Genomic DNA, 18137 nt, shown 5'->3' on the forward strand with positions numbered 1-18137 from the left:
AGTCGTACCTTCCTGTAGCTATCAGGAGTGTCACTAGAGGACAGTCCCATTAATGCAGACGGTGGCCTGTATGAGTCATGTCATTCCTGGGTTTAGGTCAGAACACTACGCACCAGAAATCAATGAATATGATTGTTTCCAAAATGGCACCCTAATCCCATGGTGCAGTAGAAATAGAATGCCATTTCAAACAGCCCAAGTCTTGAGGTAGGCTATATCACTTTCTGACCATGCCGAAGACGACAGAAGCAGAGCACTTTTCAAACGTAATGATTTTAACTATTTGGCCTAACCTTTACTCTTAATCTCACTCCTAATGATTTAAAATAGATGGCTCAATATGGACAGTTTGGTTCTTTCTACCATGGTCATCAAGCAATTACCTAATTCCTGAGGGTTAAGGGACAAACAAAACACGAGCTATAAGTCGATAGGCCCAGTAATATGATCCTCTGAAACAACTACAACAGATAAAATAGATGAAGTTGATCAATAGTGAGCTATAGACTACAGGAGCTTCACATCTCACATAACAATGACAGAATATACCGATTTGGGTAACACTTGACACACAGCATCATAACACGTTATGAGTCTTAACATGTCATAACAGCTGACATAACTTGTCATAACCAGTTATAATATAGTCATAACTGTCATGACACATTTAGACCTGTTATATACATAGCATTATTTTCGGGCTGGTTACGAGACCTACATAAGCATGTAAAAACCAACATAACCTACCACGGTAGTTATTTTATGGCTGTTTATGACACCTACATGTAGTGCCTTCAGAAAGTATTCAGACCCCTTGACTTTTCCCACATTTTGTACGTTACAGCCACGTTCTAAAATGTATTAAATAAATGTGTTTCCTCAGCAGTCTATACACAATACCCCATAATGTCCGTGAAAACATTTATTTTTGGGGGCAAATTTAAAACAAAACAAAAACTTCAAAGTATTCAGCCCCTTTGCTATGAGTCAAAATTGAGCTCAGGTGCATCTCGTTTCCATTGATCATCCTTGAGATGGACTCCAATGAAGTTGTAGACACACCTGTGGTAAATTCAATTGATTGGACATGTCTATACATGGTCCCACAGTTGACAGTGCATGTCAGAGCAAAAACTAAGCCATGAGGTCAAAGTAATTGTCCGTAGAGCTCCGAGAGGATTGTGTTGAGGCACAGATCTGCGGAAGTGTATCAAAAAATGTGCAGCATTGAAGGTCCAATAACAGTGGCCTCCCTCATTCTTAAATGGAAAATGTTTAGAACCACCTGATGGTCACTCAGAGCTCTAGAGTTCCTCTGTGGAGATTGGAGAACCTTCCAGAATGACAACCATTTCTGCAGCACTCCACCAATCAGGCCTTTATGGTAGAGTGGCAAGACGGAATCACTCCTCAGTAAGTCACATGAAAGCCCCCTTGGAGTTTGCCATTAGGCACCTACACAAGATTCTCTGGTCTGATGAAACCCAAGATTTAACTCTTTGGCCTGAATGCCAAGCGCCACGTCTGGAGAAAACCTGGCACCATCCCTACGGCGAAGCATGGTGGTTGTTTCATGCTGTGGGGATGTGTTTCAGCAAAAGGGACACGTATCAGGATCGAGGCAAAGATGAATGGAGCAAAGTACTGCTCCAGAGCTCTCAGGACCTCAGACTGGGATAAAGGTTAAACTTCCAACAGGACAATGACCATAAGCACAGCGAAAACACCACGAGTGGCTTCGGGTCAAGTCTCTGAATGTCCTTGAGTGGCCCCAGCCAGAGCCCGGATTTGAACCCCATCAAACATCCCCGGAGAGACCTGAAAATAGCTGTGCAGCAACGCTCCCCAGCCAACATGAGCTTGAGAGAATCTGTAGAGAAGAATAAGAGAAACTTCCCAAATACAGGTGTGCCAAGCTTGTTGCACAATATGAAAGACTCGATGCTGTAATCGCTGCCAAACGGGCTTCAACAAAGTACTGAGTTAAGAGTCTGAATACTTGTGTTAATGTGTCATTTCAGTTAGCTTTTTAGAAATTGTTGCGGGGGGACAAGCCACCCTCTTACTGACATAAGGGCATATGTTACTGGCATGTATGAATATGGGCATAATGCTTGGTGTCAATAGTATTTTTAGTCCAAGTAGTGGCACTGAAAGGACATAACGCATTGTGTATTTTCTAGTTATTTAAAATATATACAAAACGCATTAAACGATTTAAGAACACAGCTTTCAAAAGGAAACTTTGGTGGCAAAAAAAATGGAATGTTGGGTTTGACACTTAAGTCACAACAGGTATATGGTCAAGACACTGGGTGTTGTGTTACCTGAACCATTTCAGAATTTGTAGGATATTAACTGGGTAATGAACTCCCAGACAGGGAAGCATACAGGAGTAACACTTTGAGCTGGTTGTTGAATAACTTAAATCACATTACCAGAAAGAAACCCACTACCACAGCAAATACTGACCACTTGTATGTAGTGCCAAATACCAAACACTTCAAATTCACACATCCACTCTTATGCAGTCAGTTAAGGAGTCTTTTGCCACTTTATTCTGATTTTGTTAAACAAAAGTGGTCCACATGGGACAATTCAAAATGCAAAATAAAGGCAAGCCACAAATGAAACAAGTTCAGACACAGGACAAACCGTTCCCTAAGGGAGAGGAATGGTAAAAAAAACTAATCTCAATATTAGGGAATATTTTTGATTCTGGGGAGGGGAGAGATCAAGGGGAAGTAAGGAGACGTTGATGCTTAGAGCTGCATGGAGGGAACAAGGGAGGAAAGGCTCAAAGCTGGGTGAAGGAGGGGTGGGAGGGACGCTCAGAGCTCTCCGCAGTCAGCGATGGCCACCTTGGCGGAACACTTGCCACTGCTAGAACCCTTCTTCTCCATGCTAGCGATGATGTTGAGGCCCTCGACCACCTTGCCAAACACAACGTGCTTGCCGTTCAGCCTACAGACGGAAAGAGATAAGAGTCAGTGGGCACCAATGCTGAGGTATGGCAGTGTTCTTCCTGAACAAGCAGACAGGATTCCTGAGGTTTTAAGGCAAACAAAATAGAATGTTTGTAGCCATAGGGCTGTGACAAATATGGACTTTGGGGTAACAATTACCTGACAAAGGTAAATGTACAACTACTCAAAATAGACATTCTCTTGCCCTTCTCCCTGGCATGTTACCCTAGCAGTGGGAACTACAGCAGGACCAGGGCTAATGTGTCAACTATAACACCCCGAAAATAAATTGAGTATAAACATTTCTTTAGTCTTCATCCATAATCACTGGTAACACCATTATAGAACTCCAATAACAGCCCTATTGCTTGGTGAACACATTCAGGCCAGTGGTGCACTTCCCTGAAGGACACTATAGCGTGCTGCCAGTGTGGAGGAAGTATCTTGCCAGTCAGTTTGATGGTGGGGTTTGTCACCAGTCACTTCAGAGCATTAGGCTGTTTACACAGGCAGCCCAATTCTCAACTTCCTTCTACCAATTGGTCTTTTGACCCATTCCTTTCAGATCTGATCATCAAAACAAGTGATTAAAAAAAATCAGAACCAATTTGCCTGTTTAGACAGCACGAGTAGTGCACGCATGTATCAGAGGCACCATTGAAGGGGCTGAGGAGTGTTGGAAGGTTGGACTGCATCAGTTGTTGCCATTAGGCAGTGTCGTCACAACCACAAGGCTTGGAAGACCATCGTGAGAAACATCACTTGCAGAATGTAAAGGTGCATTAAATTTCTACTGCATGTCAGTGTGAACTGCGTGTCCGCGTGCCTCACCAGTCAGTGTTAGCAGTGCAGATAAAGAACTGGGACCCGTTGGTGTTAGGGCCAGCGTTGGCCATGGACAGACAGCCCATGCCTGTGTGCTTCAGGGTGAAGTTCTCGTCAGCAAACTTATTGCCGTAGATGGACTTGCCCCCAGTTCCATTGTGGTTGGTGAAGTCTCCGCCCTGAAGGTAAGGAAAGAAATTAACATTGTCACATGTCATGAAACATGCTCACTTACAAGCCCTTCCCCAACAATGGTTAAAAACACAATTTTGCACAAGAAAAGGAAATCATAACATAATCTTGAATGTAGGCTAAGCAATCAGGACAGTCAGTGAGATCATGGTAATTTTATTTGTATAACTCGCTTTTTAATTATTAAAAAAAAGAATCATGCTACTGGAAAGGATCCTTTTTTCTGGAAAAAAATTGGGAGTGTTGGAACTGCATCAGTGTTGCATTTGGCAACGTCGTCATAACCACAAGGTTTGGAAGACCATCATGAGAAAAACATCAGCTGCAGAGAACCTGTGTAAATCAGTCAATTAAACATAAGGTGGGTGGGGAGTCCAGCACTGGGCCTGGTTGCAGCTGTCAGCTATGATCAGATCAGAGCATGTATTCAGAAAGCGTCTCGGAATATACACGTTGATCTAGGTTCAGGCCATACCCCCCGCTCACCTGGCACATGAAACCGGGGATGATGCGATGGAAGCTGGAGCCCTTGTAGCCAAACCCCTTGTCCCCAGTGCACAGGACACGGAAGTTCTCTGGGGGAAAACAGGCAACGTCACGTCACGATCAGTGACTGCATAGCAGCTTAAAGGCATAAAGGCTGCATCAAGTCAAAATGCAGGGGTTCTCTGATCATTGAAATATCAAACTGAAAAGGTTGGTTTCAAGTACACTTCATTATATCTTTGAAACAAATTTGATGTAGAAGTCAATGCTTTTTTGGGTGATAAAGCATTGCAGCTACATTAATTACTGAAAAGTAGAATCATTGAGTCAAACAGATTGGCCCATGTTTGACATCACAAGAATATGGTCGCTAGCTAACCACGTTTGCATCACACCCCAGTCTATTGCAGAGGCAGCAAATAGGCCATCTCTGCAGGGCCTAATTCACAGGCTGTCAACCAGGCCACGAGGACTAACAATAGGCGGGGGCCCCACTCTGCCGAGTAAACCCATTCACAGCACAGCGGGCCACACAATGCTCCTGCTTACTTATCGGAAGCAGACCTGCCCTTTTGAATTTACATGCATCAGCAGTTCATTGTATATCTGGGGGGGCATGACAGAGGCACCTTTGGAAGGGGCTGAGGAGCATTGGGAAGATGACTGCATCAGTTGTTGCCATTAGGCAGTGTCGTCACCACCACAAGGCTTGGAAGACCATCGTGAGAAACATCATTTGCAGAGAATGTGTGAATTATTCAGGATATTGCAATCATTTAAGCCATCTTACCTGCAGTCTTGGGGACAACATCTGCAAAAAGCTGCAAGAAAAGATGGCTTTACATTAGCATACAATCAATGAGGAGCAAAAACAGCATGCAGAGAAAGTCTGACACTGAACATGTGGGCAAGGAAAGACTTAAAGCATTGACTACAGGAACCAAGGCAGACATGGGCAAGACCTTTGGTTCAAGGTGACGTGTTCTAGATTCACTCTGTTAAGATCCACCAGAACTCCCATGTGAGAACAAGACTGGTGTTACGCCTAGGTGAAGCTACAGAAGCTGTTCATTTCCAACCCATCATGTGACAGTCCATTGCAACAGACAAGCAAACATCTTCAGGCAATGATGTCAGAATCAGAGCAGTGTGCACCATCTCATATTGCCTTATACAATACAACTGCTCACAATACACTATCAACTAGCCACTCAAGGTAAAAGTTTAAATGGTATTTTTCATTATGGCACTAATCTAGGATCAGTTAACACATTTTGAATGCATTAGGAGGGATGGGAAGACAGTGTAACTGGCACCTAGACATCTATATTATATTCCTGACAGGTGTCAACATCAGAAGTGATAACAGCAACATACAGGCCCCTTCACAACATGCCTTTACTGCCAACGGGCAGCTACAGTGCTGGGAGGGCCTCTGCATGGAACACCATGCGCCAGCCTACACAGCAGCTCTCCTCCCTCCTACCCCCAGACACACCCACATCTGGAGCCAGTACTTTTCCACTCAGGAACAAGTTCAATGCAGAAAAGGGAAGTCACCAGTTAACACAGCCACAAAGTCAATGGCTAAACCCCACCTATTTCCAATGCTTGATTTTTACAACCTAGTCCCACTGCTGACCTTGTCCAATCTTACAATAGTGCAATTGTTTATTTTAATGAATCTATCATAGACCATTGACTGTGATAAGGCCAACCCACTCCATCGCTAGAGCTGACCAATGCTGTAGGACCAAGTGGCCAAGTACCATAAAGGCTTATCTAAGGGCAGTTGTGACCCATGGACAAATGATCCCGAATCTTATTGACCGAGCTCTACAGGGCTTTCTGGCCAACTTGTTAGTTTGGCAAGCACCAACGGGAAATGCCTGTTGCTGGCGTCGGCATGGCCTCTGCGTCAAACAATGGAGTCCGCTACATGGACACGTGCTCCCTCCCACAGGATGACAAAAAGTTGGGAGATCAAATTGTACAAAACGCAGAAGTCAGCGCTACAAGAATCGCCACTAGTCACTTTTGCCGTTTGGAAGGTAATGTTGAATCTGATAACGTAAGAATGGCATTTTATTCTCCTGGATTTCGCTGAGGCCTTGCGTGTCTTCATGTCCACGTGCTCCTGGAAGGGGCAAGAACCAGTACACGCGTGCAATCTGGTGCCAACGCTGCACCTACAACTTCAGTCAACGAAATCTGGAGATTATGTCATAAAGTGTAACGTAAAACGAGATGACTGAACATGTCTGGCATTTAGCAAAATACAGCTTACTTACTAACGATGAATACCGATTGTTATCTGATGTGCTGCGGTTATACTGAGGGCGCATAGGCCACACTCCTTGGGCCATTGCAAATATGGCTGGTAGACAGCATTAATATAATTCAGATGCATCAATCTAAATGTATTCAAATGTTAACGATTGTACGTAATCAAAGCATGGACTGCGGTGAATGCTTTTTGGTACGTTGTTCCCTTCCAAACCTGCATCCCCTCCTTTTTCAAAATGGCATCTGGCGCGACGAAAAGGGATGCTGAAAATGGCGACCGGCTAAAATTGCATGTGCGGTGACTAACTACAGCATATTACCTAGCTAGTTATGTTAATCGAATCAACGTAATTACAACATAATGTTCACATGGCTAAGACTGTGGCAAACTGACTAAGTTAACGAAAGTGATGGACATATTTTACACCACGGCGGCAAGTTTTTCAAACTCTGCTTCCGAAAGAAATGCGATTTACTTAAGATTACCGGTATGAAAATGCAACACATACCGCGTTAAAGGCCAGTCAACGCTAACAGCAAATAAACCACAATCAAGTGACAGTTTAAAATGTAGCAAATCAAGCGAGGTGAGTTAGTGTTCGTTAAGTACGAGAAGAGTTAAGCTTTCAATGAAGTTCAAGTTGAATTGTTCGTAAGGTAGCTAACATGTTAGAGCACGTGGACCACGTCTGACAGCATCCCGGGTGCAGTCGCCTACCTGGCAGCGAGTTAAAATAAACCGAACGAGAAATTAAAAACGATTTTAAAAGTTCAGCAGAAAGTTAATTGAGTCCAAAAAGCCGATCTGCTTTCCTCCTTACCTCCATTTCAATCCTTCCGGCGGGGGTATCGCCGATAGTGATGTCGAAGTAAACTCTGGGGTTAGGCATGATTGGGATTAAACTTTATTTTTTGTGAAACTACACGAGTGCAGACAGTAGATACAGGACGGTGCCGCAGCTGAATCGGAACGGAAATGCTGCCGTTTATACGAGATATATATGCGCACCAAGGGAAGCCCCCGGAGGCAATGAGAACCAATAAGAAGACTGGGGCTGCTGAGTGACATCGGATTTAACCAATTAAAGGTCTTGCGGGTGAATAAATTAGAACAATGGTCACTTCCCCCGCACACCCGTTTGATCAGCAAGGTTTAGGGGACTGACTAGTGATTTACATCTCGATTGGCCCATTGTGGTTCATACATATGACGATCTCGCATTCTGCCCAATGCGCTGCCAGGGGAAATGTGGGTGTGTTCTGGTGGTGGCGCGTTGGTAGATTCCAGGGCGTCTCCCGCCGAATAAAATCGCCATTATGGCTCAAATATAAATGTGAGTTATCAACGGATCTGTATGGTGCAACGGGTCGGGAATGGCCTGTTTCTCTCGATCACCGCTGGACAAAGCGCTCACGGAATGTATGCGACATCATCACGAATGATTGTAATAAAATACAAAGCTTTTATGTTGCATTGTTAATAATCTTCTGATTGTCATATTTGAAAAAGTGCTGTGTGTGTGTCTGCGTGATGCCACAGCATGCGTTGGGGGCCACGCCTGAAATGTTGCGGATGAATCGATTGTATCGGGTTGCTGACTCGAGCCTGTGTTCTGCTGAACATGGAATGACATCAGGGTGTTCTTTCCTGTAGCCTACCCTGCTACACCAGCTACGGGGACCGAATACAGTAAATAGAAAACTAGGGAAACTTGATCATTCAGAAGTTACATTTTTTACTTAGAAAACGGATGGAAAATATGGAAATCATCTTTAGAAAAACTGGTGTGCAGTTAAATAGGACAATTCAACATTTCATTAACTGTATTATTAACTGACATTAGCCTCTAAGCATCATCATCTAGAGAATAATAAACCATAAAAAATTATTACATAGCATGTGCTGTTCATGTCTCATATAGTAACCATGGCCCATATTCACAAAGCATCTCAGGGTAGGAATGCTTATCTAGGATCTGGTCCATATAATCCATATAATTTTACTCATTATGATCGGAAAATGTGTGAATACAGGCCCCCCATATGTCTTCTGACATTATGAATGACACATTTCCTAACTCATAGCCTCGGTTAGTTTAAACACATATAGGACAGATGTGCACAGCTTCACCAACACTTTAATTACTCTAATAACAACAATATTATCATGATTATTAAAAAAATTAATTGAATACAGATGTTCTTAAACTAAACATTGCACATCCAACATCTGGTGTTCTAAACAGTTAGGCCTACAAACCAATGACAACCTCAGAGGGGTGGGAACAGACAGATAGTCCCCTCAGGCTAAGGACCCAGAGAGAGGAAGCATAAAGGCTGTTTAAACCTTGGAAATAGGCAGTTTTAAATGTGTGTTACTGGAGAGGAAGAGAGAGGGAGGAAGGAATGGAGGGAGAATACACATTCACTCCTTGACATATGGGAAACACATGGTGAGCATAATTTGTCCACCTGTCCTCTCTCCATCAATTGACAGGAGTTCACTGGGGATGCTTTGATCCATTCCCATGGTCTTGAAAGTGTGTGTATATTTGTGCATGTTTAAATGTCTCTGCAGTATAGTTATAAAAGAGAGACAGAGAGTGAGAAGGGAGGAATGCCAGAGACAGATAGGGTGCGAGTGAAGGTGAGTTCCCCATGTCTGGCTTCTGACACCCTCTCAGGGAAAAACAAACAATTCAAACATCTAGTAGTTTCCTTATTTACCAACTGGCCTGATATGAGACACCTCTGTCTCAAAAATCCCTCCCATCTCCTTTTGTGTGCTGGCTTTGTATGACCTCATCTGTATAGAGACATTAAGGTGTGTACTGTTGGCATTACCCAGGGCCCAGTTTCCTGATGGAACTTGGCTTAATGGTTTTATGCCTGGAGCAGACCAACTGCTTCATTGCATTTTGGTACACCAGAAGTACATTCATTTACAATGGAATGCTGCAGCGCGTTTGTTCTGTGTTGTGTATACATTGGATTTATCCAACATGGGCATCAAATTGTATGCGTAGACTTAACAAACAGTAGCAAAAGATGAATGTTGAACTTTTGTTGCTCATATACCAAGTAACAACTTTGGATTACATAATGAAAAAGTTGGACTGCAGAATGTATTATGCAGCGTTGATGCAACGGCAATGTTGGTCTGTTCCAGGCGTTACATTACGCACATTTCCTACATCGAATAGGTAACGCGTTTCCCAAAACACAACGTAGTGAACGGTCGCTAAATGAATCATTGGAGCACTTGTCGATACCGATAGGATCGAAAGAACGGGAGCGCTGCTCTCAGATCAGCTTTCTCCATCCAAATCTTACCTTAACATTATAATTATTTCACAATAATGACGACGGATAAGCTCCTAGAGAAATATTACCGCCTACTGCTGTAAATATTGACGCATCTTATTCTATTTGGCACATCATTAAGCACGTTAGGCTACACATGAACTATATTGACTAATCACAGACAGTAGCCTAGCCTAAAAGTAGCAACATAAAACTCGATTGAACATCAAATATATTTCAATGACTATAATAGGTCTATAGCCTACTTTTTATTTGAATAGTCATCTCGGTTTTATTTGAAACATTTTCATACGTTGCTTGTTTGTATCAATTGCAAAGACATTGGCAACTTAGTATTTGTATTCAACTTTGTACTTTGTACTGAGTTTTCAGCGGTCATAGAGATGGATAAACCATGTGATTCTATGATTAGCGAGATCGGTGTAATAAAGTGACGCGGGAGGGTAAAAAGATTCTAAGCACTTAGCTGTTCTACTAGCGGTCGGAGGCAGGCGATAAATCAGGCCTATGAGCGTTTAAGTGCAATGTTAATAACGATGGTTTTGGGAAAAAGCTCAATAAATTTAACTATCCTCCTATGAAGGTTCTAACGATTAATTTAGCCTTCGATGCTTTTGGGAAACCGGGCCCTGGTGTAAACACTACATATCTTCATTTCAGCATTCATAACTCCCATTTAGAATGAACAACAACAACTCTTTGTTTTATTTATGACACTAAGTAATGTAATGTCATGTCAGAGATCCACTGTCTGTTTCTCGTTTATTGACAAGTTCCACAATCATAAATACACAATGGAAAGTCAACATAACACTTAATTTTTCTGGTTTCTAAAAAGGTCCTTTAAAAAGTTGAAAATCCTTCGGCTTGTGATTTTTTAAAGAACATTACAGTTATAGTGGCTGGCCAGTGCAGGCAGTCCCATTTTTCACTGGATTATTCTTTTTTCATTTATTTGATGGATCCAGAGTGCAAAGGGATGCTTTATAATGAGTCTAAAAACACTACAGTCTTGACAGTTTCCAGACAGAGAAAGTCATGTCTGTCTCTCACTACCCTCTGCACCTTCCTGTTGGTCTGGTCCACAGAGGGTAGGGATGGGCAGGCATGGGGTATAAAAACATGAATCCCTCTCTGTCCCGTCCCCTCCCCCCTCTCAATAGGATGAAGTTGTCCCTAAACGAGGAAGAAAGTGAGTCTTCAGTTGTTCTCGAACAGAGAGAGCAGGTCATCGTTGCTGTTGCTAGGTAGATCTGGAGGACCTAGGTAGGACAACAGCTCATCTGGATTGGTCAGCTCAGGGAGAAGCTGGAGAGGGGGCACAAAGAGAAAGAGAAGGGAGAGAAAGTGTTATTGTTGTTATTGTTGCTTTAATGTTTTCCTTCGCTTTTCATGCCAATAAAGCGTCTTGAATTAAAATAAATGGATTTTGAAAAAGCAGAGAGAAAGGGGTAGAGAGAGAAAGAGAGAGAGAAAGGTTTGTTTGTGGCACATGGATGTGGCAAAAAACAAGCTCTTTCCAAGAGTGAAGGTAGCTTCAGATAGCTTCAGTTCGACATGCCCAATATAACTCAATCTACAGTATCGCTGAATGAGCAGCTAGCTGGCTTTCTGTGTGGTTGCCTTACGGTTGTCTAACGGTTGTCTTATGGTTGTCTTACGGTTGTCGAAGTAGAATGATCTGTGGAAGTTCCTCCCCTGCAACCGGTTCACCCCGTCCCCAGTGAAAGAGGGAGGGTGGGGGTTAGTATAAAACCACCCACATGGGCCCAGATCCAATGTCCCACCAGCAATATCACTTAGGATTTATGCCCAATATAGGACTTGGTAATGGCATCGCATGCATCACATGTACACACTTAACTTAAACCTGCATGAATCATAACCACTTCCTCATTGGTGTTGCATTTTCAAACCAATGTGTACCTTACAGATTTGCAAAGTGGATGTTTTCTATCGCAGCCGTTGCCCAATCTCACAAGGAGAAAACTTGTTTTTGCCATATCTGTATCGGCTATCATTGTGTCTAGAAAATATCAGTTATCGGTATCGGACACCATTTCCATATGGGTGTGACAGGGCTAAGGTAGTGACTTACGTCCAGGGTGTGATCCGCTCCCTCTCCTCCTCCCGCTCCACCCAGGCCGAACGAACCCTCCGCCTGCAGCCGGGCATTCTGGGTATTGGAGTTCCGCTGCTGCATCTGTCCGCCAACGCCGCCTCCGATACTCTGGTTACCGTGGACACCCTGCTGGTGCTGCTGCTGTTGTTGCTGCAGGGCATTATGGGAAGGGTCCATACGGCCAGAGTGGGACATCTGATGGAGAGCGAAAGAGAAGGGGAAGAGAGGGATAGGAAGGGAGAAAGAGAACATAGTTTCACATTGTATGATGTTATTTGGAGGTTACGTTCAGGGCAGGTGCGAATTAATCCTTCACGACTTTTTCTCCACAGTCTGTGTGTGTGACAAGAGAGAGCGAGAAGTGAAGAGGAGGAATGGTGGATGCTTTGTGCCCTCTATAAAATACTTTCTTGGACAGCTGAGCAGCTGTCTGTGACAGGCGTGAGCGCCTGCAGGTGTGTGTGTGTGTTTGTAAGAGTGTGTGTGTGTAAATGCTGTCTCCTCCAGGCCCAGTCAAAAGGCTCTTCACTGTACACACAAGCCAGAAGGGCATGACAGTCACTCTTAGAGAACTTAGATAAATACATCACTTTATATAAACGTGCGCACGCACACAAAGTAGCTTCAGGCTAAACTAATGTAACATGGTCAATCAGCTGATGCCTTTATTCAAAGCCACTTACGGTGAACACAAACACACGATATTCACCCTACTCAGGATCCACCTAACTGCTGTTTCAAGCACCATTCTCTAACCAACTGCACCATTGGAACCACAGCAAGGCAGAGTTTGTGTGTCTCTGACTTACTACTCTACTGTGTCATGGAGAGTCAATGGTTGAATCTCAAATGGCACCCAATTCCCTATATAGTTCACTACTATTGACCAGGGCGGTAGGGCTCTGTTCATATGTAGTGTACTATAGGGAATAGGGTGCCATTTGGGACGTACTCGATGTGTGTAATTGGAAGCACGAGATAGTCATCTGATATTGGACACATTCTCAGGAGATACTCCATTACCATACTACTGCTACTTTTAGTCACTGACTGTCAGACACTTTAAGATGTCCAATATGTACATATTTAAAAGTATGCTATGCAATTATAATATATTAGAGAATTTAGTCCTAACAAGTGTGCATCGGATAAGGGCACATTCCATTGAAGTTAACGGCAGTATTACATATAGCATAATATACAGTCCCAGTCAAAAGTTTGGACACCTACTCATTCAAGGAGTTTTCTTTATTTTTACTATTTTCTTCATTGTAGAATAATAGTGAAGACATCAAAACGACAAAATAACAAATACGGATTCATGTAGTAACCAAAAAAAATATATATATATATATTGATGACAGCTTGCACACTCTTGGCATTCCCTCATCCAGCTTCATGACGAATGCTTCTCCAACAGTCTTGAAGGAGTTCCCTCATAAGCTGAGCACCTGTTGGCTGCTTTTCCTTCACCCCATACTCTCTCATATTCATATTCATATATATAACCTGCAAAATCGGCAGTGTATCAAATGCCTGTTCATTCATATATATGAATGATCAAGTATTTGATACACTGCCGATTTTGCAGGTTATATATATATATATATACACAAATTCATGAACAAGTATTTGATACACTGCCGATACACTGCCGATTTTGCAGGTTTTCCTACTTACAAAGCATGTAGACGTCTGTAATTTTTATCATAGGTACACTTCAACTGTGAGAGATGGAATCTAAAACAAAAATCCAGAAAATCACATTGTATGATTTTTAGTAATTAATTTGCATTTTATTGCATGACATAAGTATTTGATCACCTACCAACCAGTAAGAATTCCATCTCTCACAGACCTGTTAGTTTTTCTTTTAGAAGCACTCCTGTTCTCCACTCATTACCTGTATTAACTGCACCTGTTTGAACTCATTACCTGTATAAAAGACACCTGTCCACACTCAATCAAACAGACTTCAACCTCTCCACAATGGCCAAGACCAGAGAGCTGTGTAAGGACATCAGGGATAAAATTGTAGACCTGCACAAGGCTGGGATGGGCTACAGGACAATAGGCAAGCAGCTTGGTGAAAAGGCAACAACTGTTAGCGCAATTATTAGAAAATGGAAGAAGTTCAAGATGACGGTCAATCACACTCGGTCTGAGGCTCCATGCAAGATCTCACCTCGTGGGGCATCAATGATCATGAGGAAGGTGAGGGATCAGCCCAGAACTACACGGCAGGACCTGGTCAATGCCCTGAAGAGAGCTGGGACCACAGTCTCAAAGAAAACCATTAGTAACACACTACGCCGTCATGGATTAAAATCCTGCAGCGCACGCAGTGTCCCCCTGCTCAAGCCAGCGCATGTCCAGGCCTGTCTGAAGTTTGCCAATGACCATCTGGATGATCCAGAGGAGGAATGGGAGAAGGTCATGTGGTCTGATGCAACAAAAATAGAGCTTTTTGGTCTGAACTCCACTCGTCGTGTTTGGAGGAAGAAGGATGAGTACAACCCCAAGAACACCATCCCAACTGTGAAGCATGGAGGTGGAAACATCATTCTTTGGGGATGCTTTTCTGCAAAGGGGACAGGACGACTGCACCGTAATTGAAGGGAGGATGGATGGGGCCATGTATAGCGAGATCTTGGCCAACAACCTCCTTCCCTCAGTAAGAGCATTGAAGATGGGTCGTGGCTGGGTCTTCCAGCATGACAACGACCCGAAACACACAGCCAGGGCAACTAAAGAGTGGCTCCGTAAGAAGCATCTCAAGATCCTGGAGTGGCCTAGCCAGTCTCCAGACCTGAACCCAATAGAAAATCTTTGAGGGAGCTGAAAGTCCGTATTGCCCAGCGATAGCCCCGAAACCTGAAGGATCTGGAGAAGGTCTGTATGGAGGAGTGGGCCAAAATGCTGCAGTGTGTGCAAACCTGGTCAAGAACTACAGGAAACGTATGATCTCTGTAATTGCAAACAAAGGTTTCTGTACCAAATATTAGGTTCTGCTTTTCTGATGTATCAAATACTTATGTCATGCAATAAAATGCAAATGAATTACTTAAATATCATACAATGTGATTTTCTGGATTTTTGTTTTAGATTACGTCTCTCACAGTTGAAGTGTACCTATGATAAAAATTACAGACCTCTACATGCTTTGTAAGTAGGAAAACCTGCTAAATCGGCAGTGTATCAAATACTTGTTCTCTCCACTGTGTGTGTGTATACATACATTATATATATATATATATATAGACATACACACACAATTATAATAATAATAAGCAGCTCAGTGGCCAGTTCATAAGGTATACAACCCTGTTCACAAAAATGGTTCGCTCCTACAGACAGTGAGTCACGTGGTGGCCACGGCTTGCTATATAAAGCAGGTAGACAGGCATCGAGGCATTCAGTCACTGTTTGATTAAACGTACGAATGGGCAAAACGAGTGACCTAAGCAACTTTGAGTGTGGTATGATTGTCGGTGCCAGGTGCGCCAGATCCAGTATCTCAGAAACAGCCAGCCTCCTGGGCTTTTCACAAATGACATTGTCTAGGGTGTTCAGAGAATGGCGCGACAAACAAAAAACATCCAGTCAGCGGCAGTCCTTTGGGCAAAAACAGTGTGTTGATGAGAGGTTGAAGGAGAATGGCAAGAATTGTGCAAGTGGGCCACAAACAGGCAAATGACGGCACAGTACAACAGTGGTATGCAGAGCATCATCTCGGAACGCACAACTCGTTAGTCTTTGTCACGGTTGGGCAGCAGACGACCACACCGGCTTCCACTCCTATCAGCTAAAAACAAGAAGTGGCGGCTCCAGTGGGCACACAATGACCAACACTGGACAATTCATTGAGTGGAATTATTTGTTGCTGTTGCCTGGTACTACAAATCCCGGTTCCTGTTGCATCATGCTGATGGTAGAGTCAGGATTTGGCGTAAGCAGCATGAATCCATGGCCCATCCTGCCTGGTGTCAACGGTACAGGCTGGTAGTATAATATATAGGATATTATTTAAAAAACTTGGGTGATTCGAGTCCTGAATGCTGATTGGCTGACAGCTGTGGTATATCAGACCGTATACCACGGGTAAGACAAAATATATTTTTTCACTGCTCTAATTACGTTGGTAACCAGTTTATAATAGCATTAAGGCACCTAATACATCACGGCTAAGGGCTGTATTAAGGCACTCTGTTGCGTCATGCAAAAGAACAGCCCTTAACCGTGGTATATTGGACAGATAGCATACCCACTCAGGCCTTACTTTAGTGATGATACCTGAGAAGCCGGTGTTTGGAGAATATATTGGCATGGGTGTTGTTCAGCCCGAGACTAAGTCAAGGGCAGGCAAAACATGCCAATATATCCAGCAAACATCAGCTTCGAGGGCACTATCACTTTTATACAACCGGTTATCAACATGTTCAAATAATGATTAACATTTTCATTAAAAAATCATATTTTGATGAATTTATTCATACTATTTAATCTTTCCACAAGATACAGTCCTGACACAAATCTAGGGTTGCTACCCAAGCCTGATGGTCGCTTGTTCTATTGGCTAACTACAGCTAACTTAGTCACGTCAAACAGTGCAGCCAGTATAACTACAAAGTAGCTGAATTTGCATAAGCTCTTTTCTAGTGACATTTGTTTGGATACAGTGCATTCATAAAGTATTCAGACCCCTTGACTTTTCACACATTTTGCTACGTTACAGCCTTTGTTGAAGCACCTTTGGCAGCAATTACAGCCTCAAGTCTTCTTGGGTATGACACCACAAGCTTGGCACACCTTTATTTGGGGAGTTTCTCCCATTCTTCTCTGCAGATCCTCTCAAGCTCCATCAGGTTGAAATAGCTGCACAGCTATTTTCAGGTCTCTCCAGAGATGTTAGATAAGGTTCAAGTCCGGGATCTGGCAGGGCTGCTCAAGGACATTCAGAAACTTGTCCCGAAGCTACTCCTGCATTTCCTTAGATGTGTGCTTAGGGTTGTTGTCTTGTTGGAAGGTGAACCTTCACCACAGTGAGATCCTACGTGCTCTGGAACAGGTTTTCATCAATGATCTCTCTGTACTTTGCCTCGTTCATCCTTTCCTCGATTCTGACTAGTCTCCCAGTCCTTGCAGCTAAAAAACAACAACATCCCTACAGCATTATGCAGCCACCCCCATGCTTCACCGTAGCAATGTTGACAGGTTCGCCGAAGGGCATGACGCTTAGCATTCAGGCCAAAGAGTTCAATCTTGGTTTCATCAGATCAGAGAATCTTGTTTCTCATGGTCAGAGTCCTTTAGGTGCCTTTTGGCAAACTCCAAGCGGGCTGTCATGTTCCTTTTACTGAGGAGTGGCTTCCGTCTGGCCACTCTACCATAAAGACCTGATTGGTGGAGTGCTGCAGAGATGGGAGAACTTTCCAGAAGGACAACCATCTCCACAGAGGAACTATGGAGCTCTGTCAGAGTGACCATCGGGTTCTTGGTCACCTCTCTGACCAAGGCCTTTCTCCCCCGATTGCTCAGTTCGGCCGGGCGGCCAGCTCTAGGAAGAGTCTTGGTGGTTCCAAACTTCTTCCATTTAAAAATGGAGGCCACTGTGTTCTTGGGGAACTTCAATGCTGCAGACATTTTTTGGTACCCTTCCCCATTCCTTCAACCTCATGGCTTGGTTTTTGCTCTGACATGCACTGTCAACTGTGGGACCTTATATGGACAGGTGTGTGCCTTTCCAAATCATGTCCAATCAATTGAATTTACCACAGGTGGACTCCAATCAAGTTGTAGAAACATCTCAAGGATGATCAATGGAAACAGGATGTACCTGAACTCAATTTTGAGTCTCATAGCAAAGGGGCTGAATACTTATGTAAATAAGGTTTGTTTTTATTTTTAATACATTTGTAAAATAAAAAATAAAAAAA

The 18137-nt window shown here is 43.3% G+C and overlaps 2 protein-coding genes and 3 non-coding genes across 15 annotated transcripts in view; all 5 read right to left on the bottom strand.

Annotated features, from left to right (window-relative positions):
• Positions 1–2535: 2535 nt before the first annotated feature.
• Positions 2536–7743, bottom strand: LOC115119919 (peptidyl-prolyl cis-trans isomerase A-like). Its single transcript, XM_029648820.2, has 5 exons — positions 7577–7743; positions 5260–5290; positions 4470–4558; positions 3798–3970; positions 2536–2964 (listed from the first exon to the last, which is right to left on the bottom strand). The coding sequence occupies exons 1-5, from the start codon at positions 7643–7645 to the stop codon at positions 2832–2834; spliced, it is 495 nt and encodes a 164-aa protein (XP_029504680.1). The 5' UTR covers positions 7646–7743; the 3' UTR covers positions 2536–2831.
• Positions 3652–3733, bottom strand: LOC115129090 (small nucleolar RNA SNORD35). The gene has a single exon (XR_003863613.1). It is a non-coding gene; the product is annotated as a small nucleolar RNA SNORD35 (small nucleolar RNA).
• Positions 4229–4310, bottom strand: LOC115129091 (small nucleolar RNA SNORD35). Its single transcript, XR_003863614.1, has one exon. It is a non-coding gene; the product is annotated as a small nucleolar RNA SNORD35 (small nucleolar RNA).
• Positions 5129–5210, bottom strand: LOC115129089 (small nucleolar RNA SNORD35). The gene has a single exon (XR_003863612.1). It is a non-coding gene; the product is annotated as a small nucleolar RNA SNORD35 (small nucleolar RNA).
• Positions 7744–10824: 3081 nt separating the features above from the next.
• Positions 10825–18137, bottom strand: part of LOC115119853 (zinc finger MIZ domain-containing protein 2-like) — a 44664-nt gene continuing 37351 nt past the window's right edge. For 8 of the 11 annotated variants that reach the window (XM_065017312.1, XM_065017306.1, XM_029648741.2 and 5 more), the window contains 2 exons: positions 12178–12396; positions 10825–11387 (listed from right to left, as the gene is read on the bottom strand). In XM_065017312.1, coding sequence (XP_064873384.1) covers positions 11280–11387; positions 12178–12396 — 327 coding nt within the window. In that variant the 3' untranslated portion in view covers positions 10825–11279. Of the gene's footprint in view, positions 11388–11707; positions 11778–12177; positions 12397–18137 lie in introns of all 11 variants that reach the window. The other 3 variants (XM_065017310.1, XM_065017309.1, XM_065017313.1) reach the window with 2 other exon arrangements.

Source organism: Oncorhynchus nerka, linkage group LG4, assembly GCF_034236695.1.
Source record: "Oncorhynchus nerka isolate Pitt River linkage group LG4, Oner_Uvic_2.0, whole genome shotgun sequence".
Lineage (NCBI taxonomy): Eukaryota > Metazoa > Chordata > Actinopteri > Salmoniformes > Salmonidae > Oncorhynchus > Oncorhynchus nerka.